The following is a 24,217-nucleotide window of genomic DNA, read 5'->3' on the forward strand; positions in this document are numbered from 1 at the left end:
AGTCTGTACTAGAAATACCCTGTTTATTGGAGTAATTCAGACTGCTGGAGCAACACACAGTAAAGCAGAAAAACACTTGTCTTCATTTATGCCGATGAATACTATATGAAGGGGAGCACGTGTGTCTAAAACACAGAAATCTATAGCATTATTCTACATTTACTAATCACATTACAGTTACTAATTAAACAATTATTTATTACTTATGTTCCATGGAACATAAGTAATAAATAATAATAATAATAATAAGGAGGAAAGAAAACAAACATTAACCAAAACCTTGTGTTTGACTTTGGTTAATGTGGGAGGACCAAAACAGCAGAGTGTGAGATGACTAAAAACCAAACAGCACAAAGGAACATTTTGATTATGCATTTGGAAAAACAACTAAAGGCTGTGGAAACACACTGTTCTTCTCTTTAAAATACTCTTTTATGCTGCAGAGGCTGAAAATGCAGATTAACCTGAGTTCATGAAGAGTCGAACCAGCTGAAAGTTCCTGGCCTTCCCATTTCTACCCCAGTAATGAGTCCATTTCCTGTTTCAATTATCAGCAAAGCACCTTGCTTTTACAGTGAACCTGTACAATGTTACAGCTGCCATTTTGCCATATCTTTAGTGTCTAATCTTGATAAAGGTTCCACTTGCAATTACTTCAAAATTACCATTTATTGGCAAATTATTGGAAAAAAGTTGTGGAACGTCCATTCAGATCCTTATTATTCAAATTAAAAATGTCTGACCCTTTTCAATCTGGCTTTCCAAAGCAGCGCTCCACTGAGACTGCTCTTTTAAAGGTCTATAATGATCTTTTAATAGCATCTGATTCAGGGAATTGTTCTGGACTCATTGTACTTTGTAACGCTGACCACAGCATGTTAACAGGATTAAGGTTTTGGCTGGTATCTCTGGCTCTAGACTGGTTTTCTATTAGTCTGACAGGACTTTCTCTTTTTGGATGAGCATGTTCCCTTCGATCACTGCTTCACTAATCTGAGGGGCTCCACAAGGATCAATCCTGAGTTCATCATTATTTTCTTTCTACATATTTCATTTAGGTGGCATTATTGATCACCTTTATACAGATGACATTCATATATATATATATATATATATATATATATATATATATATATGGGCAGCTGTGGCTACAACCGTAGCTTGCCTCCACCAGTGTCTGAATGTGAGAGTGAATGAATAGTGCCATTGTAAAAGCGCTTTGAGTGCCTTGAAAAGCGCTATATAAATCCAATCCATTATATGTCATTTAAGCTTCCCCAGCTCAATATGCTGCACACTTGGGTTAATTATTGTCCTAGATTAGTGACTGGCTCTCCAAGAGTTACCTTATCTTTAATTTCTATGAGACAAAGCAACCATAACAGCTCCTCCTGAACTAAATCCAAGAATCAATCCAGGGCTTGCTTCTTTCTGCTCATCAGCATTCACACTGATTCTTTTATGGTCTTTGACTCTTATATAAAATCTATTTCACATTCCTGTTGCTTTACTTTCTGAAACATTTTTACATTTCGAGCCATAGTTTCCTGAGCTGAACTCCCCCCAGATTCCTGCAATGCTCCTTTTACAAGCGCAATCATCTCTTTCACACCTCCTAGTGATACAAAATGCAGCTGCCAGACTAATAACGAATTCTATTAAACACACATTACACATAACTTATGCTCCTTACATCTTTTCACAGTAAATTAAAGGATTTATTTTAAAATTCTCATACTTGCATACAGAATACTAAATGGACACTAGCTCCACACTAGTTATCCCATTTATCCTAATGGTTGTTCCTCATATGAGACTGAGGACTAGAGATGGAAGGATCCTTTCAGTCTGTGGCGACTTTGGAATAGTCTCTCTATGTTTAGTTGACTCTGTAGACCCCTTTAAACGAGACCATGTGTTGAGATTCTCATTGAAACTATTTTTTAATAATCTGACTTTATTCTATTGCGTTCTGTCTTTTAACCTTTTTTTTGCGATCAATTATTGCTATTAATTTGATTACACAACGAATTGCGACTACCGGTACTTTTCGTAAAAAACGTATGCCAATAAATGTTTTTTATTGGAGCATTATAGTTATTGTTACATATCAAGTCTCTAATGTAGTTGTTTTTGCTGGTGTTCTACTATCAGTTTATGCCAAATATTAGATATCTGCAAAAAAAAAAAAAGTATGCAGCACAGCATGTCTCACTTTAAAGCTACAGACATTTATTGCATAATGTAATGTCTTTATCAACAACTGTGAGGTTGCTAGCCACCCACAAGCTGGTTGCTAGCAACCTATCATTAGGTTTAATTAATGGTCTAAGTATTGGAAGCTGATGCAACAAATGCAAAGCTTTCCTTCTGCTTCTGAACTGAACTCTAATGGAGAGCGCCACTGGTATTTAGGAGATGACACAACTGCAGAGCTAATAAGCACAATAATTACTGAATGGAATGAAAAGGTTAAAGTGCAAGCCTCTTTAATGCGATGTTATTTTACCATAAGGTCTGTTAATTTTTAAGTATTAAAAATATGAATACAAATGAGTTCCAATGCAGAGTCTGTTTTCTTATTAGGATGTTTTCAAGCTTGAGTGGGACTGGATGGATAGGAGAATCCCACTTACATCTGAGTTTTTGAAGTGATGGGTGTTTGCACACTTTAACATCACATCCCACTATCCATACATGGACAAGCTTAGAGCCATGCTAGCTGGAGCACAGGATGGGAAACGGGGATATTGGGGGATTTATGAATATAATCCAGACTACTTTTGAAGAAAGGACATTTTTGTCTTTTCAGAAACATAAACCGTCAATCACTTTCATCGGCTTTGGTGCGAATGAAAGTGACAACAGGCGCCCTGGAGAAGCAACAACAAGACAACCTCCATAAAGAAAATGGTTTTTCAGGTATTGGCCACAGATCATTGCTCTCTCTTTATCACCTAGTTTTGCTTTTTGCCCCCCTGACGGCAGGGATAGGCTCCAGCAACCCTAAATTTTAAAAGCAGTTAAGAAAATGAATGGATGGATGGGGACGGAGCTAAATATGAGGTCAAAACTAACCTTCAGCTGTCTTTAAACATTGTTGTTTTTCTATATCTTATCTCCTTTCTTGTTTTTTCTTATCTTGTTCTGAGAACATTTGACTACTGGACAAGTTTAATATTCCATGCAAACTTCTGAGCTGCTCTTTTTGCACCCTGCCTGCTTTCTACCACAAATCCTTTCACAGCACTTTTATATGTTTGTATAGTTTATGTTATGGAGGTTGATAAGCAACAATCAGACTGTTAATTTTATAACATGCTTCCTTTGTCTCTTCTGATATTATTTCCCAAGATTGAAGAGCAATGGGTGCAGTTCAGATCTGCATCTTCTCCGCTTAGCAGCAAAATTAAATCTAGCTCTGAAACCCTGGCTGAAAGAGCTCATTAAAGATTAGTTCAACACCTAAAAACTTTGAATGCACTTGAAATTAGTAACTGTGGCCCTGTTCAAACCCTTTGCTCAACAGACTTTCAGTTAAATTCAGTTACTCCATTTTTTTGTGCACAAAGGATGAAAAACGAAGAACATATTCAGACTTCTTTTTTCTCTAATATTAAATTAATTTCATTTTTTCATTCTTCCATCTTATTTCTGTTTGTCTAAAGCCATACCACCGACACACACACACACACACACACACACAAAAGGAAAGAAAAAAAAAAAACAGGGATCAAAGGTCATATCAAATGTCGTGACAGCTTGCCTCCATTTCCCAGCACACAGTCAAACCTCCACTTGTTTAATTTTTCAGAGGGAAGCTTTTGCTGTGCCGATCCTCAGAGTACAACATGCTTCTCCTGCTGAGACCTTGAGGAGAACAATGTCAGATTCATTTTGCCAAATCAATACGTATGATTTTCAAAGATGTGTTAGCTGCTATTGACAGAGATTTTTTTCCTCCTAGTGGATTTAACATGGCGCTTCGGTCGAATGGGTTTCCTCATCGAGATGTCGAATGCCTTTCTTGTTACCCAGACGTCCTCTCCTTGCTGCTGGGCTGCTGGCACGAAGGCAAAAATAAACAAGTTGAAGGTCAGTCGGCTCAGAGAGGCGGTTTTAGATGGCCTGATGTAACACCAGCTATCACACCACATCCCGTGGCCCATCATGCGATCGCTGCATTACTGACCGCTTTAACATCCATCACAAACACTGGAAACACCGTCCTTGGTGTCAAACTACTGCCTCAAAGTTTTTTTTCAGAAGCATTCAGCAGACCGCAGGGATGAAGGCGGAACAGGCATGGCTGCTGGAGGGTGGGACTAATGCACAGGCTGCTGCCACAAGCTTCAACTTTTCCTTGTTTGTAATTTGTGATTTACATAAAGAATAATTGAGGTGGAAGTGTCTCTTCCACCTCTACTTTTGAGTTTAAACCTGAATAACCCTGCAGACTACTCAAGAATAACTGAGAATTTATTACAAATTTGGTCTTGTTTTAGGAGTAATAGCAGCTCTTTCCTGAAAGCTAAAATGCTGAGAGTGTAACAGCCTCATGTTGGGATTGATAGCCGATTTTCCTTCCTCTTTTTCGTTCATTGAAAAATGCTTAGGACTGCTTTTCATTGATAAGCAATGATGGTGCAGTTAAGCTGTACTGACATTCATCTCAGTGGCCCGTAGCACCCATCTGTGAGATGCGTGCACAGCAGTTTCTATAACTACCAAATCAACGTAACTGAACTCAGGTGTGAAAAACCCAACAGCAAACTATGACAAACAAGTTTTGTTTGTCACCAAAAACCTAACTAAGCAGATAAAGATGGGGATCTGATGTGGGAGAGTAAAGACCTGTGCTGTCCAAGTGCTTCACTGGTGGCACTTCTAACACAGTAGTCAACCTGCCAACCACTGCCGACTAACAGCCGACATCCTCGGCTGTTAGTCGGGTCCTGGAAACAGATCACAACGACTTTTTTTCAAAATTATTCCATGATATGTCTGCACCTGGCAACATTATTGGGATCAGTGAGATGAGCTATAAACTAACCCTCATGTTATCTTGAAAGAGAAGTATAAATTAATACTAAAACTACGAGGCAAGTGGTCTGTTGTAAATGTTCCCTCTAATGTATAGAAATATGAATATAAATCAGTTTGAATAGAGAGTCAAAAATATTCCCTTATTAGCAGGCTTTCAAACTTTGGTGGGATTGAAATGACAAGAGAATCCCACTTCCCGAAAGCTTCTAGTTGGAGTACTTTTTATTTATAAATAATAATAAATATATTTATTATATAAATTATTAAGACGTATGCCTCTTATCTCAGTTTCTTTTAAAAAAGGACATTTTCTCTCTTGATAATTAAGGACTTCGATAAAAGCTACTTTCAGCTGAAAAGAAATAATTGAAAAGATGATAAAACCTTTGAAATATTAACCTAGACAGATTCTGTGCATGTACAGTAGAAGAAATTAGGTCATAGCCACAGAAGCTAGGGAACAATGTGATTCCCCAACTGGTTGGTGACTGGTTGCTGGAAGTCTTTAGGTGAAACTCACTGCAAAGAGGTACAGTTTACTGTGCTGCACCGAAACAATGAGAAAATGCAATTTGTCAAGTTTCACTACCGCTCAGTCAAAGGAGCTTGCAAAGACAAGCGTCTGGACGTCTGCTTGAAGACGTTTCACCTCTCATCTGAGAAGCTTCTTCAGAACTGAAGAAACGTCTTCAAGCAGAAATCCAGACGCTTGTCTTTGCAAGCTCCTTTGACTAAGATGACCTGGATGACTGAGAACCTTCATAGACACTACCGCTCAGTAGTCAGTCTGCAGACACGTCTTCCATGTAAACTACAGCAGTAACATCTTTGTTGTAACAGATTAGTTTTGCTTAGTTCTGCCATTTTCAGGTAATAAAGTTGAAAGTTTTGCAGCATCACGATTAACATCTGATCATCAAACATTGCATAATAAAGCAAAAGCGGTACATTAATGTGCAATAATTATGTGCATTAGCAGCTTTTCATCAACTAATGCAAACTGTTGTGTCCTTATAAGCCTCATCTGGCATGCTTGAGCACAAACAACCCTGTCACACAAATGAGACGCTGTTTGCAGAACTTGATGTGCTTGAGAAGTGGGAATACACATGCATGCACACACACACAGTAATGATAAAGGTTTGTCTAGAAGGAGAGAGAAGAAACAAAGTGGCCCTCTCATACCACAGACAAGTCCAAGTTACAGGATGTCTCACTTATCTCTGCACAGCCATTAGATGGAAACATGAATGAATGGGAAGCACTTTGAAGCAATTTTCTAAGCAATTATTACTAACAGTATTTTTTCCTCCCTTGTCTAGTTTTTGTGCTTCATAGCTCACCACAGTATGTTTTACACAATGGTCTTATCCCCGCCGGTGATCTCTAATACTGCTGACATTATTACAACTCGTCTCCGTGTTTATGCTAGTAGTAGGCTCAAAAGATGAAGTGCAGCAGCAGGGTAGGAGGAAACAAAGAGAGGAGACAGAGAGATAAATAAATAGGTATGCCTGCCTTTGTCATAAAATGCATTAAGAGACAAGAAGGTTGCAGAATATTAAAAACCTGCAGGTTATTATGATAGTTATTACTGAAGTAGCTCCCACTGAAAGGTATCTTTCTATCTGAGGTCACTTACCCGAGATTTGCATGCGGGTCATATCCATACTACATTAACACTGATTTCCTGAGTGAAATCAGATTGTTATTCGCGTTTCCTCGACAGTAGCGGCATTATTTAAATCCTTTGCAGAAATGGCCTGCACTTTGGAAATGTTATTATGTAGCGCATGTAAAACACAATACTGGACAATCATTTGATGTGTGCTCCATGGAAAACAAAAGTCAACTGTCTGAACGGGATAATTTTTTGTTGTTGTTGTTGTTGTTGTTATTATTATTATTATTTATTTTATTTTATTTTCAGTTGTTACAGACGGGACAGACATGACTGAGGGATAGGAAAGGGAGAAAGAAAGATGAAGGAAAAGAAAAACAGAAGCACTTAAAAAGAGAAAAAAAAATCTCCTGGATCACCTTTTGAGAGAAGAGGAAGAGAAAACAGAGCAACATACTAAACACAACAGCATCACGTTAATCTAGCTAAGTGTAAACAGCAGTAAATACTAAATATTGAATGTTGTTGTGTAGCAAGCAGGACCGACAGCGCACAATGTGCTTGGAAATAGCAGCCAATAAAGGTGTAGTTTATGTCTATGAACAGTGAACACCCGTGTGCACACTTGTGTGGATCAGCGCGCTTGTATTCAAAAGGTTTCCCCATGTAATGGTCTGCTAGAGCAGCGGTCCCCAACCCCTGGGCCACAGACTGGTACCGGTCCGTGAGCCGTTTGGTACCGGGCCGCGAGAGTTGAGGCTCGGGTGTGAAATGTATGGTTGTCAGGGTTTTCAGCGTTATTTTGTTATCGTTTTTATCGTTAACTCGGTTTTCCTGGGTCTTTTCACGTGTGTTATGAATAAATCTTCTTTTTTTTCGGTACCGGTACTAGTTTTATTTTGTTGTATTCATCCGCGACACCTTAAAGGCCAGTCGGTGAAAATATTGTCGGGCATAAACCGGTCCGTGGCGCAAAAAAGGTTGGGGACCGCTGTGCTAGAGAGCCAAAGCCCTGTCCCCCAGGGCATGAAGCAGGCATGGAGGAGATCCAGGCTCCAGACATCCAGAGGCCCCAGAGTGCGAGAGCCCAAGGAGGACCACCGGAGGGGCATCCGTGCCACCCTCCTGGGAACAGGATAATTAATGCAATGCAATGAATGAAGCAAAGTACAGCTTTAAATATGTGGCCTTGTTTAAACAGAGATAAAATAAATACAGTAAAGTCATCCAATTCACAAAAAAGCAGCGATATCATCTGCACAGGAGAACCTTGTTTGACTTCACAACACAATGTGACGTCTTGCAACGCTCTATCCTGGCCAATCGAACAGGTGGTTTAATCAAACAGCAGTGAAGTAGTGTTTCTGTTTACCTCATCAGCCTCCCAGATGTGATCAAAGTGATTATGCTATTCTGTGCCCCATATGCCCCATAATGTTAAAAATAATTGTGCTGTGACTTTGCATTTGATTTGCCTTTAAAATGATGGATCTACGTGATGGTTAGTGGTCATAACAATCACCAGAACTGCATTTATTTATAAATGCTGACAGTTCGATCTTCTTGATAAGACCAACGCTTAATAAGACCAACCGACGTTCTGAAGAATATGGTTAATCTGGTGGAATATCTGAACATACCAACAGAAACAACAGGACAAGCATGAAATAATCCTTAGAAGTAATACTGTATAAAATGGATATGAACAACAGGTGACTGTAATAATTTTTAAACTGCAGTTTTTTTTATAAATGTATAAGAAATCAATTTATTAACATAAACTCACTGCAGCCAATGAGGCAAGCTATGGATCTGGAGTCCTGCCCCAGGACACTGTGGCAGCTGGAGGGGTCAGAGACCCTCGAAGCCAGTGATTAGTGGACAACGCGCTCTACCACCTGAGCCAAGGCCTCTCCACTACTAAAGGTGTATTATTAATCCTTTCCCATAACCTTTGTGAGCAAGAAGAAAAAATAAAAACAGTTATTTATCTGGCCTTTTCTGTCAGCTGTGTGTGCTGCAGGAAAATGAAGTCAAACAGACAGTTTAAGCGTGAGACTGAGGTAAGTGCTGTTGGGGAAACAGCAGAGCACCGAATGGGTCTGAACCAGAGTGACATTTTCAGGCCGTTTTAACGAGGCCCTGTCAAAGCAGTTAGAAGGTTTCATACAGCTGTTCTCAGCTCTCTGAGTAGCAAGGTTATGAAGTTTGGCTGTGTGGCTGATATCTGCAGTGGACTGTGTGAACAGTGAAGGCCCACTATTCAAACATCAAAATGCTTTAGCCCTGAGTGGAGGTGAAAGAAAAGAAAAGAAACAGGTGATTTCAGGCTTTCAAAGACTAACAAACATCAACAACATGATTTTAAAAGAGAGTCGACACAACCAGTCACGCACAAAGTTTATATGAGGAAACCAAAAGCCTATAAGCATGTCTGCAGTTTTTCTGACTCTAAAAATGTAGCTGATTTAAGTCTGACACTGATTCCCTGACATCACATCTGGGCTAGCCTCTGTATCGCTACAGTTAAATGAAGGTAGAAACAGAAAGCAGATAAAGTAGCACCCAGGTGCATGGCATGCTACAAGAAGTTCAAACTTTAGTGCATTTGATAACGTACTTTTTTGATTCACGTGGCTTTGTTGCCAAATACCTCTTAGATATAATCTTTACTGTTAAAAAAAATCAAACAGTAACAAACAAACAAACAACTTTACAGTGTTTTGTCCTCTCTGTTTTTCTGTTAATGTACACCTGCATGTTTCTATAATGTAGAACTGCTGCTGAGCTTTGTTATGACTCCAGCTGCTTAGAGGGGAAGGGAAATAACATTAATGACCAGGCAGAAGAAGGTAAAGCCAAAATTATAATTTCTCAGTAAATGAAAAGTCTTTATAAACAATAAAAGAACTAACAGACAATGAGTGCTATTTAAAAAGAGGAAATAAAGGATTTTATATTGTCCTTCCTGCCTGATTTCTTAAAAATAAAAAAAATCCTCCTCTATCTTACCCAACTAACCACACCAATAAACATTAGTGAGTTGCGCCTTTAAACCCAAGTGGTAAACAAAGAATCCCCCGCCCAGCGTCAAGGTGCAGTGAATGTGTTAAGCAAAAACAAGAAGGCATCAGTAAAAACCTACTGCAACGTAACCACAACAGCAAGTAAGAAGGTAAAATCTAACCTAGAAAACAGTGACAAAAAACAACCACAACGCACATCAGCAGGCACAATTAATCACAGCCGGCCCAACTAAGCAGATGGTGCAATTGTTGGCGCAGCTTGATTGGAGCAGAGACTGAGATGCCGGTCCAGTCAGGCACAGCAGCAGAAAAGACAACTGGAGACACCAATCCTGGGCAACAGCTTGAACATACTAATTACCATGTTAATCAAGTCATGTTAAATGTTAATCAAGTCTTCAAGCTTGGTCACCAGATCCAGCTCCCTGCACAGACATGCAACTTCTGATTCGCTGTCAAGAAATCAGAATACTAGGAAGAGATCAAACTCTCCTCTTCAGGTGTGTCAGTAGTTTTCCTTCAAATAACTCACTTTAAGAATGTTACCACATAGATTTTTATTTGTATAACTGTATTCAGCTTGGTTGAGATTTCACTGATTAAAGCTTAAAATGCATTTTGTGTTGCAGTGATTCTTTCTTTAGCAATTCGCTAAACTGACACATATTTTAAGAGAAATCAGTGAACAGCCTTGGCAAGATGTTCAATAGGAGTCTTAAAGGCATATAATTAATTGAAATAACCTACCAGGAGCTGAATAGCTTTCTAAAAGTTGCTGACAAGTCACATATTTTCAGTATAAGGCATCTCGACTCGAAGGGAGCTGTACTTCTTTTTCAGGTTCTTCACCTCTCATCCAAAGAGTACCTTTAAGGCAGGGATCTCAAACTCCAGGCCTCAAGGGCCGGTGTCCTGAAGGTTTTAGATGTGTCCTTGATCCAACACAGCTGATTTAAATGGCTAAATGACCTCCTCAACATGTCTTGAAGTTCTCCAGAGGCCTGGTAATGAACTAATCATTTGATTCAGGTGTGTTGACCCAGGGTGATATCTAAAACCTGCAGGACACCGGCTCTTGAGGCCTGGAGTTCGAGACCCCTGCTTTAAGCCCTCCCAGTAGACACACCTATGGTATCAATTTAAAGCTCCTACGTTGCCTTGTTCTTAAGTTACTGCATTCACAAACTTTAGTGCCCAAGCCACCTTACTAGTAATCTAATCTGCAGCACTAATTTCTGCTTTGTTAGTTTGGGATTTATTTCCAGTAAGGAATATATGGGAACAATATGTCCCAAAACCCTGGTGGCCTTAAGGTGGCCTGTTGAGGTAGAATTTCAGACCAAGCTGGAGCTCCTTGGGGAGAAAAAAAAAGAAAAAAAAAAGACTACCTTAAGAAAAGCTTTGTTCTGATAAATCACAGCTGGATCACAGGGGAGAGGATTTCTGATGACTCCAGGGTACATTGTATTTCCTACTAACTCTTCAAATAATGGCGATATATGAATCATATCGATCGTGTATATCAGCATGTACTTTTGTCTGTAATTCCAGAAAGGTGGTTGTATATACTAAAACTAGTTTAGTCTCTTCCTTTGGTGTTTGTACTTCTTGTACTGTTTACTCCAGTGTCTACGAGGAACACTGTTTATTTTAAACACCTGCTGCAGCTCACATTGGTCATTTGGGACAATAAAAAATGGCTTGAACCACAACTGAGTGTAAAAATGAAACAAAACTCCAGAAGTAAAATAAAAGCCTCACAACTGTACTGCACAGTAAAGATGGCATTATTCTTTAGCTTGATGTTTTAGTTTTGTCTCCACAGCTTGGTGTTAATGCTTCCTTGATTCAAGCAGAAACTGATTTCGGGGGGCGGCACACATTTAATTATGCATCACTAAAATGCTAAAATTTAAATTCATGGTTATGTCTGTGCACATTAAGTAAACACACAGGCAGGTGCAACATAGACCTTCAGAAAAATTTGTTTCAATGAACGTCACATGATTTGAATGTAAAAACAATTACAATTGGAGAAAGGAACACCTGCAAAAAAGTAGCAGTTGTTTCTTTTATGACCACACAGTTTGGCAAATTATAAAGAAATTGGGGGAACTAAGACTGAGTTATTTTCTTTTGTAGAAGCTCGGATGGTTTAAGTTTTCCATGAAAAGGCTAAAAACAAAAAAAAACAAAACAAAAAGAACAAAATAACATTTTTGTTCTACAAAACATCAAAACCTGCAATGGTGGCATAATTTGAATAAACCTGAAAAACACACACACTTTGACTATTTCTATCTTATCTTATCTTATCTTACTCATACCTGGTCACTGGTAAGAACACTGCATTCGCAAAAGAAAATAAATCCTGACTCATTACCTGGAAATTATAAATAACTAAATAGTAACTATGAGAAAAGGTTAATGAAAGCAGGCGATTTGGAAAATGTCAATTGCTCTAGATATTTCTTCGTGACTGATGGGGGCAGTTAGTTTGCTGTTTTGCTGCGTACCAATACATGGTAAGTCTAGGGAGTTAAGAAAAGCAGTTTTTTTGTCTTTATTTGAGGAACATGGCCTGGCTTAGGTACAGGGCCTTCCTCATTTGGTGTTGTTTTGAAGTTATGGCAATAAGCTTCCCTCTGAGTACAGCTTTGAATGCATCCCAAAACACAGTTGGGCTAATTTCTTCTGTGGAATTTCCTCTATGTATTGCTTTATCTCTTTCTTGATTTGGTCTTTCGTTTCTTTTTTATTCAGACAGCTCAGGTTTAACCTCCAACAGGTGTTTCTACGCCTACTATTTAGATTTAGCTTTAAATGAATGGCACAATGATCAGAAATATCTGCCCACTCCACTTTTTTTATGCGCAACACAGATTTTCTGTGCGCAGAGACCGTGCCTGCAGTGCGCGACTGCACATGCACGCAGCTTAGAGGGAACATTGCTTGTAACTATCACTGAATTACTTTGATGATGGGAAAGTCTTAAAAACCGAGCCAGTGATCGATTCATTTTATAGACAGTGACGGTCTGAAAGCAAACATGAAAAAAACTTTTGGGTTATTTCTCTCTGATTTTTTTCTGGATTTGATTTTTTTTAATGCATCTCACTATGATCCACTTTAGGTGGATCTCTAGACATTAAAGTCATGTAGACATGGTACATTTTGCAACTTTTATGTTTGACAACTGGCTCTCTGAAAACTTCAGGACAGAAGAGAAGAACCTTGCAGCTAAATCTGATGAATCTATAATTCATCAAAGCGCAGGCAAGTGCTAGCACATCAAGCACTTTGCACCTGGGACTTAATGGGGTCTAAGGGTACAAGAGCGAACAAGAACATTAGTGCAGTTCAAAACAGCAACAGCGCTCCAGCAAACAAAGTTGCAGGAGGGCAAGGTGGAGGAGGAAAAGGAACACAGTTGTTTTTATAAGATCAATATCCTATTCCATGGTCAGCTGCACATATTTCCCTTTTCTTCATTTTCCTTCTTTTTTTTTTTTTACATTTACAGTTCGGACAGCAGAGAAACACTGAAGTGCATTAACCATGCATGCAAAGCTCAAGCAAACAACAACTTTATAAGATTAAGACTGTAAGACCAAATATCTCACTCAACTGCACACCTTCCAAGAATATAAAGAAAAGAACAACTAAATACAATCACAGTCTCCCCCAAAAAGTTAGCCTGCTGTGTACAATGTAAATAAAGACAAAATGCAATTAATTGCAAATCTCATGCACCTATATTTTATCCACAATCGAATATAGAAAATATATAGAAAATTGTACCATTTTCTTTCACGATGCTCCAAGTGTTTTCAGATATTGAAAGGTCTGGACTGTAGGCAGGGCAGTTCAGCTGGACTCTTCTAATAGTTGTAATAGCTGGATTATTACTTCATGGATTAATAGCTGGTTCATTATTGTTTGGCTGAAATATGCATCACTTTTAGAAAAAGACATCATCTGGATGGGTGCAATGCTGCTCCAAAAACTGTAAATGTTTCTAGATGTCCAGATGGGCCGCCAGTTCAGACACATGATGGAGGTACATCGTATGGAGGGTCACATATGGTTTCTTATTTGAATGACAGAGCTTTAATCTGCATCTGCAGATGGCAGGGTGAACCATGTTCACACAGTGATTTCTAAAAGTGTTCCTGAGCCTGTGCAGGGATTTTCATGACAGAGCCATGCTTGTTTTTAGTGCAGTGGCACCTGAGGACGTGAATTATTGCTAAACACACATTGTTTCTTATATTGTGTATGAATCTGGGAACTGAGAAAAAAAATCTTCTTGGTACATCCAATCATGTTAGGGACCTGTTACCAGTTAACCAAATGCAAAATGTTCATCCAGCAGTTTCTTTTTATTACTGCTTACTTTTTCAGCGTCTTGTTGCCCGATCCAAACTTTGACGTGTTGATTTTGATGCATGTTGCAGGCACCAAAACGAGCTAGCATTTTTCATTTTATCTTTTGTCCACTGTATCACTTGATGCAATTAAGCAGACATTGCACTTTTTATATTACAATTAGTACTTTTTTTTTCCACATCAACCTCCAATATTATTAGAGGTCTTTACACTTAGATGGATGAAACTGGTTCAGTGCTTCTTGAATGAATAGGGAAGTGAGGGATGTTGTTCATTATTCTCTGACATTTTACAGCCCAAAAAATGTCACCTTATTAATAATGAAAATTAGCTGCGGCTATAATTGATATACGCTCATCTTTAATTTTCACCATACTACTGACTGGATACTGTGCCCTCTTCTACGTGTGACTTGGCAGTGTTAGGGACGGCTGTGTGCAGGCAGGAGAAGGACCCAAAGTGCAGACTCCGGAGACAGAAAGTAACTCAAAACAGCTTTAATGTTAAACTCAAAAAAGTAACAAAACTGAGTATCCAAAAAATAACTTACACGGACAGAACACACAGCTAGATAAACGGTAGATCACGACAATGACAAACTGAAACACAGGGCTTAAATACATAGAGGAGCAATCAGGGAATGGACAACAGGAGGGAAACACAGCTGGGGCAAATCAGAACTGACGAGACAAGGAAGCGTAAACTGAACACACTGAGATAAGACAGAGACCTTCAAAGTAAGGGAAACACATAACACAGACTGAACAAAAGACACAGACTCACATGCAGGCACTACAACAGAGGGAACAGAAATGTGGGACCAGGACAGATACAGACGCCGACTGGACACGGGGATATAGCAGACAGGGGAGACAGCAACTAAGGATTACACAGAGACAAACCATAAGACATGACTCTAATGAAAACCCAAAGACTAGAAATTATAAATAATATAATAAACTCAAAACCCCTGGGTCAATGACCCAGGCATCCTAACAGGCAAAGTCAAAGTCGAGAAAACTCTCGACTCTCAAAACAAAAGTGAAGACAAAAAGGAAAGTGACTGATGATTATGGGCAAATTTACCAGCAAGAATAAATGGACACGGGTGTTTGCTCTCTTGAAATTTAATGAAATGAAAGCACAAAAACAAAAAACAAAAAAACAACAAATGTCACCCAGTGAAATGCACAACACCAGCCACTATAAACCCACACTCACTGCCTGTCCCGAGACCAATGAACCATCTAGTCTGCCTTAATGTGACCTTCACTTTAAAGTCCAAACAAATACAAACAGGAATACACACCGTTTAATCCTTCCTGATCCTTTGGTGTCCGCTCAGAGACGGACATTGCTGGATCTGAGGTGAAGACGTGAATGCAAACAACAAATGGTGGGAATATCTCTATTTGAACTTTCTTTATTTCTATTTTATTCTACTCTACCTCTTCATTTTTAAGGAAAATTAGTACTCTATTTGTCTTACATTTAGTTGAAAGGTGTAGTCCATTTGGCATACAGTTTTACATTCATAAAAAGGTGAGCTATGAAAATTTAATGTCTTGCTAAAGTTCGAGCTGCTAATCAAATGTCAAGGTCAGGGGTTGCAAACCTGAGGCTCTGGAGCTTCACGTGGCCCATCTCAGCTGGCTACCTGAAGCTTTGTTAAAAAAAGAACAAAATCTATATAAAATGACTCTTATGTTAGTAACATAAGAACAGAAAAAAAGTCCGAAGACAGTCTTGTGTAGCAGAACATTTCCTTTTCCTCTTAAGTACAAATTTTAAATCTGACATATTTATTTCCTGACCTTTAGGAGGAAGCCTGACGCCACAGTTGAGAACCACTAGATTATACATAACTCTTACTAAAACTAGCTTGACATCAACAATAAAATATTGCTTGGTGCATTAGTATTAACAGCTGAATAACGTCACACAGTCACAGAGGTCATTTGTTCTGCAGGATAAGTGCTTTTGGTTTTAATAATGATTTTGCTTATAATTTGTATTTTTGCTTCGGTGTGATTTTAATGCAGGATCATTCCTCGTAGAAATACATAAATGTGTCCAGTTTTCAAGTGACCTTAAGCTCTTATAAAAAGTCCTAACAGCAGATGGCTCTTCCTCCTTCATCACTTCTGTCTCTCACCCTCTTTCTCACCCTCTTTTCTTTTTGTTCTGTCCCGCTCTTTGCCTCTCTCTGGGCTTTCCTCCAGTTTTACGCGATGAGCTGATGGCCAACAAACAAACATTGGCCCCGGTCCTCGGCTTGCAGAGAGGACACAGAGCAGCAGGGCAGAACAGCAAGGTTGCTATATCACTTTCCGCATGATCCCTCTGCAACGCCTACTCACTGTACCTCACCAGCTTCACCACCGCTTTTCAGAGCGAGATGATAGCTGCTTAAAAATTATCAGTTGAGGGCAGTGACACGGTGCAGCAAGCAGGGAAACCGCTCTTAAGTTTATGAAAAGTTAAATGACTTTTGCTCTTATGGATAAATCATTGCTCTTGCACAGCACTCATACCTGGTATGAGGTGGCAGGAGGTTGAAAGGAGTTGTTTTGTAGTAAAATATTCTAAACATAGAATCTGGTGGGTTAAAAAATGTTTCCAGTCAGCAGAGAGGACTGCAAAGTTACAGATAAATGGTTATTATTGAAGTAGATATGTAACGATAAGTGGACTAATTTAATTCCAAAAGACCAAAATTCCTTTGTGTAAATGAAGTGCAATGACGGATGACCATATCAGATTTTCTTAGCCATTCAAAAGCTTGAAAAGTTTCTTATTTAAATAATGAACTATACTGTACAAAATACGATGTGATCTGAGAATACATCTATCATTCATTAGCTGCTGGTTCACTCAGTCCTGATGGTTTGTGGTGCTGCAGTTTCAACAAAAACACACAATTATGACATCTGTGAAAGTGAGATGTGTTGCAGGACTCTTGCACTAGACTGCTCTGTGTGCTTAAAAAACAGGCAGGTGAGCTTATATGCTGATGATGTTTGTGAGGATGCTTGGGCCAAATTTGATGCTTCAACTCTGTGGGTGAAAAATCACACCAGACAACACAGCCTTCCTGTTTCCCACTGATGTGAAATAGACTTGGTGATTGTAAAGGGTTGTATTTCCAGTGCGTAGCTGTTAGCTGACCTTCAATAAAATAAAGAGGATATTTAATATCTGTTTGAAGGACAAAGATTCATATACAGCACTGTGCAAAAGTCTTGAGTCACCCCTCATTTCTGTATATTTTGCTTCCAAGAAGTCAGCTTTTCATGTAATTTTTTAAAGAGTGAACTTTTGCAATAATTCATGCTTTCTTCGGTCTTTTGCAGTTTTTCTTTGGACATTGGCTGCCTTTTCACTCACTTTCAGTCCTGTCCTTGTAATTGATCGTTTTATGAGGAGTGTTTATTGAGCCACTTAACACTGATGTGGATTATTGATTATTATGAATTATTTAAGCATAAAAAGGCACCTAACCCGAGAGATGAACCAAGTCAAGTATCAATGTATTTGTGTAGCACATTTAAAACCTCAGTTGACAAAAGTTCTCCACAGTAAAAGCCTGGATTTGATTGAGTGATTGCACAACTCTTTTACCAGCAGCGTTGGGGATATGTATCTGATGTCAAAATTCTGTAATTGCAAATGCACAATAATGCTATCAGATATTCATCCGCCATGCAACACCATCTGAAAGACATCCGATTATCAAAAGCTTCATTTTTCAGCATGACAGTGCATGACAATGTTCTACAATAACGCACAATGAAACTATATAAGTCATGGATTGGCCTCACCAGAGCACATTACTGAAACTTTAGTGAAGCCTGAGATCAGAAGTCAGGCAACTTAAAAAAAAAAAGACAGGTTGTGTAGAAGAATAAAGGTGGTCACAGCAAATATTGATGTTCAGATTTTGTTAAAAGTGCACAAACTCTATTTTTTTCCATGTATTTTTGCAGATGTTTCAAGAAATTAGTGCATCTATTTCCCATTTTCCTAGCAAAATACAAAGAAATGAGGGGTGTTTTGCACAGTGCTGAATGTGCGTGTGAGTGACACATACACAAAAAGCCTGTTTTGACTCGAAGGACATGACAGCCATTTTCTGTTAGCCAAGATGAGCCCGGAGGGTGGAAATTATCACAGCATGACCTCCATCCCTGACACACACACCAGTGCAACACCCCCACTCCAACCTTTTAACTCCGTGTTAAAAGGTTACAGATTTTCACTCTTTCAACACTTGAGCGAGCATGATAGCAAAGTTCTCTCCGCTATCCTTTTGGAAAGTGACGCCGGGTGTAAAGGTTTAATCGCCCACCGTGTCAGATACATCAGGGCTTCTTGTCATCAGAGTCCCACCTCTGTCGCTTTGATTCGCTTCCACTCAATCTGCCTGCTTGTTCCTCATCTCTGCCTCATTTTAGCATCTTTTCCTGTGACTCTCTTAGAGGTGTTCTGGCAATCAGAGCACTCATGTGTCCTGACTTACCTCTTTAACAGAGACCCGTAATAGCTGGAAGAAACAACGTTACCAATGGAATTATTCAGGCAAACATTGTGGAAGCCTCAAGAATGAAGATTGGGAGCTCTTATGTTGATCAGAGGTCGAGTTTTAAAAAAAAAATGAATCAGCTGATCAGCTGTCAGTCAAAATATTAGACCAGATAGAATCAGAGACTGTATATTAAAGATGGACATGATAATAAAATCACCCGTTGACTGGTTGGTTGGTTGGTTACCAGTGGATGAAGTACTAAGTTATTGGTTAATAGATAAAAGCCTGAGCCTGGTTCTGCCAGAGGCTTCTTCCTGTTAAAATAGAGTTTCTTCCCCACTGTCATCAAGTGTTTGCTAATGGCGGTCACTTGATTGTTTGGGTTTTCTCTGTATTACTCTATGGTATTTACTTCACCTCATCTTGAGGCGACTGTTGTTCTGATTTGATGCTATATAAATAAAACTGAATTGAATTGACAAACATACTTATAAATTAGTCCCAAATAAACCACATCACTGGACAACCTGACAAGTCCACTGATTTAATTAGTCTAAGTGAAGCCCAGCAATGGGAGGGGATAGTGATAATTCACACGCTTAAACCGCACTAGTTTAAACTCATAAGTTTCATTCTAAATATATGGAAGTGTTACAAAAGTGGAAATTACAGAACAAAACTATTTTATCTACTAGGCAGTAAATATGTTTGTTTTTGCTATAAAGCTTTATGCTGTAGGAGCTAAACTTGCTTCTGATTAACTGCAGACTTTGGCCCTCATGCATTGGCTTAATTCTTCAGCACTGTAGGTCACTGTATGGCAGCATCAACAGAGGTTTTGAGATAGAGGAGAAAAAAAGCAGTATGATTATGTTTCAGACAAAAATTGGGAACCTAGATTCACTAGCAACACTTAAACTTTCATTGTTGTCATCATTATTATTATTCATGACATGTTCGCTTTTTCAAAAAGTCCAACTTTTCAGTTAAACAAAACATAAAAAAGGAGATTCGTGTAACATCACAAGTCAAAAGATAAACAGAAACTGCATGACATAAGACCTCTGTGCCTGCAAACCGCCCGGAGATAAAACTGAAGGTGAAGTCAGAAGTATTTACAGTCTTGTGATGGAAATGCCAATGAGAGATGGGCTGGAAGGAAAGGAGAAGGTTAGGTTAAAAATGCTTCAGATGTTGCACCCACTCTAACAGCTCTTACCCTCACTAACAGCTTTACTTTTGATATAAGAAAGATTAAAAACCGTTCAGATGTGTTTACGTGTGTGTGTTTGTGTGCATAACTGTAAGAGAGAGAGAGGACGAGAGCAAAGGAGTAAGACACTGGAACATAACCACATCAAGAGCAGAGCGCAGCAGGGCAGGCGAAACCAAATGCCTGTTCCACAGGGGAAGTGATTAAGGCGTTGCACAAGGCCCACGGGGAGCAAAAGGGCAGAAAAGAGAGCTCATTATCCATAATGTGGAAGAAGAGTTATTCTCGCCACAGAGTCACACACACTCTCTCTCGCAATATTACTTAAAAATCCATCTTCTGAACCGAGTGATAGTAAATATGTTGCTCTGGAGATGGGCTGTTATTTGGGTTAAAGACAGTCAATGAAGAAGTTTGGGATGGGAGAGGGGGGAAGGCAGCCATTAGGGACTGGAAGATGACTTGTTCTCAGTTGCATGCAGCAATGAATTCGTCCAATAATTTTTTACAGCTTAATACAAGACAGATGTACTTTGTTGCTCTTGTCATAGTGTATTTTGAGTTTTACAGGTCAGGCTCTCGGAGCAGTCTCTTCTGCTTAACCATTGGCTGGAGCCTATCGCAGCTACCACAGGGTGAGAGGTGGGGTACCATGGACAGGTCGCAGCCCATCGCAGGGCTGACACACAGAGACACAACCATTCATACCTATGGGAAATTCAGAAATATCAACTAACCTAACCCCACTAAAATATTTCTAATATGTTTACTTTAACACCTAATGACAAGTAATGAAATAAGAAAGAAACCACTCAGTTCAGGAGAGTTACCCCCAATCAAGGGGAAAGAGTTAAAAACATTGTTTGTTTCGCTCACAACAGAACTTAACCAGGAATATGACCACAAATTCAAGATTGTGACTTTTGCTCATGGTGCAGTATTGTGAATAATCAGTCCACGGATTAATAATAATAACCAATTAAGCATTAATATAATTTATCAAGCAAAACTGCTGAACAAGTGATTTCTAGACATCCCACAGCTATAAATAACAAATAATTAATTCCTCCTTTAAAAGAAATTTAGAAATACATAATCAGAAAATGAAGAGTTGCACTTCATTATTTTCATTTTCAGAAATGAGTAGCGTGAGAAACACAAAGAAGTCATCAACTTATTGGCAAAAGCAAAGTCGGTCCATAGCCTGTTTTTCTGTTGACCTAAGCCGAAACGTAATCATACAAAAAATAAGCCTACTTTTATTTATGTTCATTAATAGTCTGATAAATTACTCACATGGAAAACAAATCATTGTTTTTCAGTTTCAGATCATCAGCGTCAATTTTCTTCCGTTGTTTCTCCTGTGTCTCTCTCAAACTTACATGAAGGTGTTACCAAAGCCTGCAGACTCTTAAATATGCAACTGCTGGTCAGTTAAAAATAAACAGGTGGTCTGTTCAGCCGCTTCCCTGGAGGTCACCGCAGTTCCCAGGAGGTCACAGATCTGCACGTTTGATTTGGCCAAATGCCCACCCTCCCATTTATCCTGGCTTGTGACCTCCTGTGGATGGGTTTGTATTTCCTCACAGTCTCAAACCAGAAATCCTTCACGTGAAAGGCAAATTTGTTAACCACTACACCAAGAAGCCACCAGGTCACTTAAAAAGAAACGCCGTATTGCAGTTCTTACTGCCGTTCAGGCTCTCTGACATCCTACCTGGTTGATGATGTAGATGCCGTAATCAATCTTCTGGCGTCTGAGAATAGGGTGGAGGTAGTGGAGCCAGTACTTTAGGTGATTCTCTCTGTGACGAAACGGGATGATGATGGCCACCTACACAACAGGGACAGTTTCAGCTCATTACCTGATTGTACTAAATATGTAGATTTATTATAGATCATATCCCAGACATTACCACTTGACTGCCACGACCTAAACCTGGTTCTGTTGGCGGTTTCTTCCTGTTCAAAATGAAGTTTTCCTTGAGCACCTTGAGGTCACTGTTCTTGTAATGTGGCACTATAAACACACTGAATCAAACCGAATGACCACAAACACACACCAACTAAATCTCTAACACGAGTGAACTGTTATTTCCACAGCTCCTGTTAATGTCACAGTGAACATAAAGCGGGTTCTTATCCATAATGAATAAAGCACGCCAAGTGAGCAGAGCTCACTGGCATCGCATACTTGAGACAAATTAAGGGGCCGTGTCTCTGAACTTGAAGCGAGTCATTTTCAGGTGTCCAAGGTTGAACCGTAATCTCCTCTGTGAGTTCATGGTAATTTTGTGTTCAGATGAAGATTGGCAGAAAACTAACCTTGGTTTCTGTATAGTTGAGCACATAAATTGCCCAGATACTCAAAGAGGTGTCATGTAGAGGAGAAAGTCAACCACTGAAAATGCTGAAATTAGGAAGTTCTCAAAAAAGCTGCCCTCCACACCAATATAGCAATGTTTCATTTGTCTCCATTAATTTAAATAAAGTAAAAGTGAAAATGAACTCCAGTAAAAGAGAGCTGATCCATCAAAGTTAAACGAGAACATCAGTAAAGAAAAGGTGAGTCACAATTTTTGTGGTATATATATTAACTTCAAATTTTGACTGTCTGAGGATCTTCTCTGCCGCATCTCTGCATGCGTGTTTGTGTTTTTAGTCTTTTTGCAGGTGTTGAAGTGAAGATGGGTATTGTGGTCATCAGCAATGCCACGATCCCTGGTGGCACTGCTCCTATACAGGCAGCTCACTGGCTGATACAAAACCGAGACATTAGCGAACGTTGAACTTAAGGTCAGTGTCAGATCTGAATTCTGTCCTGTAATGTTTAAAGGTTCAAATCGCTAATAGTCAACTATCACATTAGGAACAAACTGATTGTAAAATAAAAACACCTTAAAGTTTGAAAGATTCGTTTTGACCAGTGTTACCTTTGGCTGTCAGAAGATCTATAAATGCTATGAAATAAAATGTATCACCCATTCTTTTTGAAAGCATCACGCATTTTATGTGCGCTCACAGAGAGCCTGAAGCAGAAAACCTGAGTTAACAGAGAAAGTTGATAACCACCGATATGAAAGCAGGGAAAATGTGTATTCACTCACCATTTGGTTGCTAAGGGTAAATATAGGTTTGCATAGAAGTTGGGGCACCAAAAACCCCCCAAAACAAACTGCTGCGGTTGCCTGTAGTTTCAACTTAACAATTGCTCACTGAACCCAAACAAACTTTCACCTTCAAAATAAAAGTTGCACCATTTAAAACATGATTTTTACTTTGAAAGAGAACATTCTCTATTTCTGTCTTGCATCACTCTTATTCAAATTTCAGTATCGCTCAGCGAGTTTCCAGACAATTCTCCGTCTTCAAAGCAAACTGTATTGTGTTAGCTTTTCATAATTTTGTCTATTTCAACATTTTTGTTTAGTACCTCATCATTGTGACTTCGTCTAAGTCTCAGGCACTTTATCAGGCACTAAATCTCATCTTTTATTTTTATACTGGGAGAAGCTGACTTCTGCTAGAATATATTTACAATGTGAAATATAGTTTATTCAAATGTTGTGAAATACAAATAGCGATGCATCTACAGACCTTCCATCTGGGCCGACAGTCTGGAGGCGTGTATCGGCCTCCCTCGGTCACATTGGGATTTTCTTTCTGCACTCGTTCCATCGTCATCTGGGAGCTGAACTCGATCAACAAACGCCCCACTGAGGAAAAGAAAAGAGACAGAGAAAGTGAAGAGAAAAGCATTAGTGGGATGAGTTGGGTAACAGACTAGACAGGGCATGAAAGAAGTGAAAGAAAAAAGACATGATGGGGGGGAAAGAAAACAAGAGAGGGAATGAGGGACACGGAGCAAACGCTTTTAGCTTCAAAGCAACACTATACGTGTATCAAAGTGATGTGTGCAGAAATAATGATTTCAAGGGATATGTTTCGCATAATGCTTCATTTAATAAGACGCACAGGCTTTGGAAAACCCATACTCCTAAAAAAACAAACAAAGACTTTGAAGTCAGATGTGTAAACACATGGAAAGTAATTATGCAGCTTAGTGATAAACCCACATCATACAGTATGTTACATCTCTGCAAATCAATCCTTTGAGTACCGATGAGTCAAAATCTATCAGTGTGCAAGTGTGTTTATGTGCATGAGACCAAATTAAAAGAAAGATATGCTTTAAATCTCTGGCCTGGATGATAAATCCAGCCCCTTGCTCTGAGAACCGCCATCATTAAAACACCCGAGAAAGCTTCGCTGTTTGGGCTCCGACCAAAGCCCCCAAACCATGGACCTCATTTCAACAAACCAGACTCTCAGCACTCATTCTCCAAACTGCAAAATGTCACTCATTAGTGCATGTCTTTCTTCAGCGGCCGGGAACT

General features: G+C 39.2%; 1 protein-coding gene and 1 long non-coding RNA gene across 3 annotated transcripts in view; both read right to left on the bottom strand.

Annotated features, from left to right (window-relative positions):
• Positions 1-24,217, bottom strand: part of b4galt2 (UDP-Gal:betaGlcNAc beta 1,4- galactosyltransferase, polypeptide 2) — a 214,791-nt gene that overhangs the window by 90,258 nt on the left and 100,316 nt on the right. For both annotated transcript variants that reach the window (XR_014870507.1, XM_085139623.1), the window contains exons 3-4: positions 23,418-23,536; positions 21,538-21,654 (exon numbers count right to left, since the gene is read on the bottom strand). Coding sequence is in view for 1 of the 2 variants with exons in the window: in XM_085139623.1 (XP_084995749.1) it covers positions 21,538-21,654; positions 23,418-23,536 (236 nt within the window). In the remaining variant the exon portion in view is untranslated. The remainder of the gene's footprint in view (positions 1-21,537; positions 21,655-23,417; positions 23,537-24,217) is intronic.
• LOC146497578 (uncharacterized) lies at positions 1,134-21,531 on the bottom strand. The gene is made up of 2 exons (XR_014870508.1): positions 9,301-21,531; positions 1,134-9,141 (listed from the first exon to the last, which is right to left on the bottom strand). It is a non-coding gene; the product is annotated as an uncharacterized LOC146497578 (long non-coding RNA).

The sequence above is a fragment of the Neolamprologus multifasciatus genome, chromosome 18 (genome assembly GCF_963576455.1).
Source record: "Neolamprologus multifasciatus chromosome 18, fNeoMul1.2, whole genome shotgun sequence".
NCBI lineage: Eukaryota > Metazoa > Chordata > Actinopteri > Cichliformes > Cichlidae > Neolamprologus > Neolamprologus multifasciatus.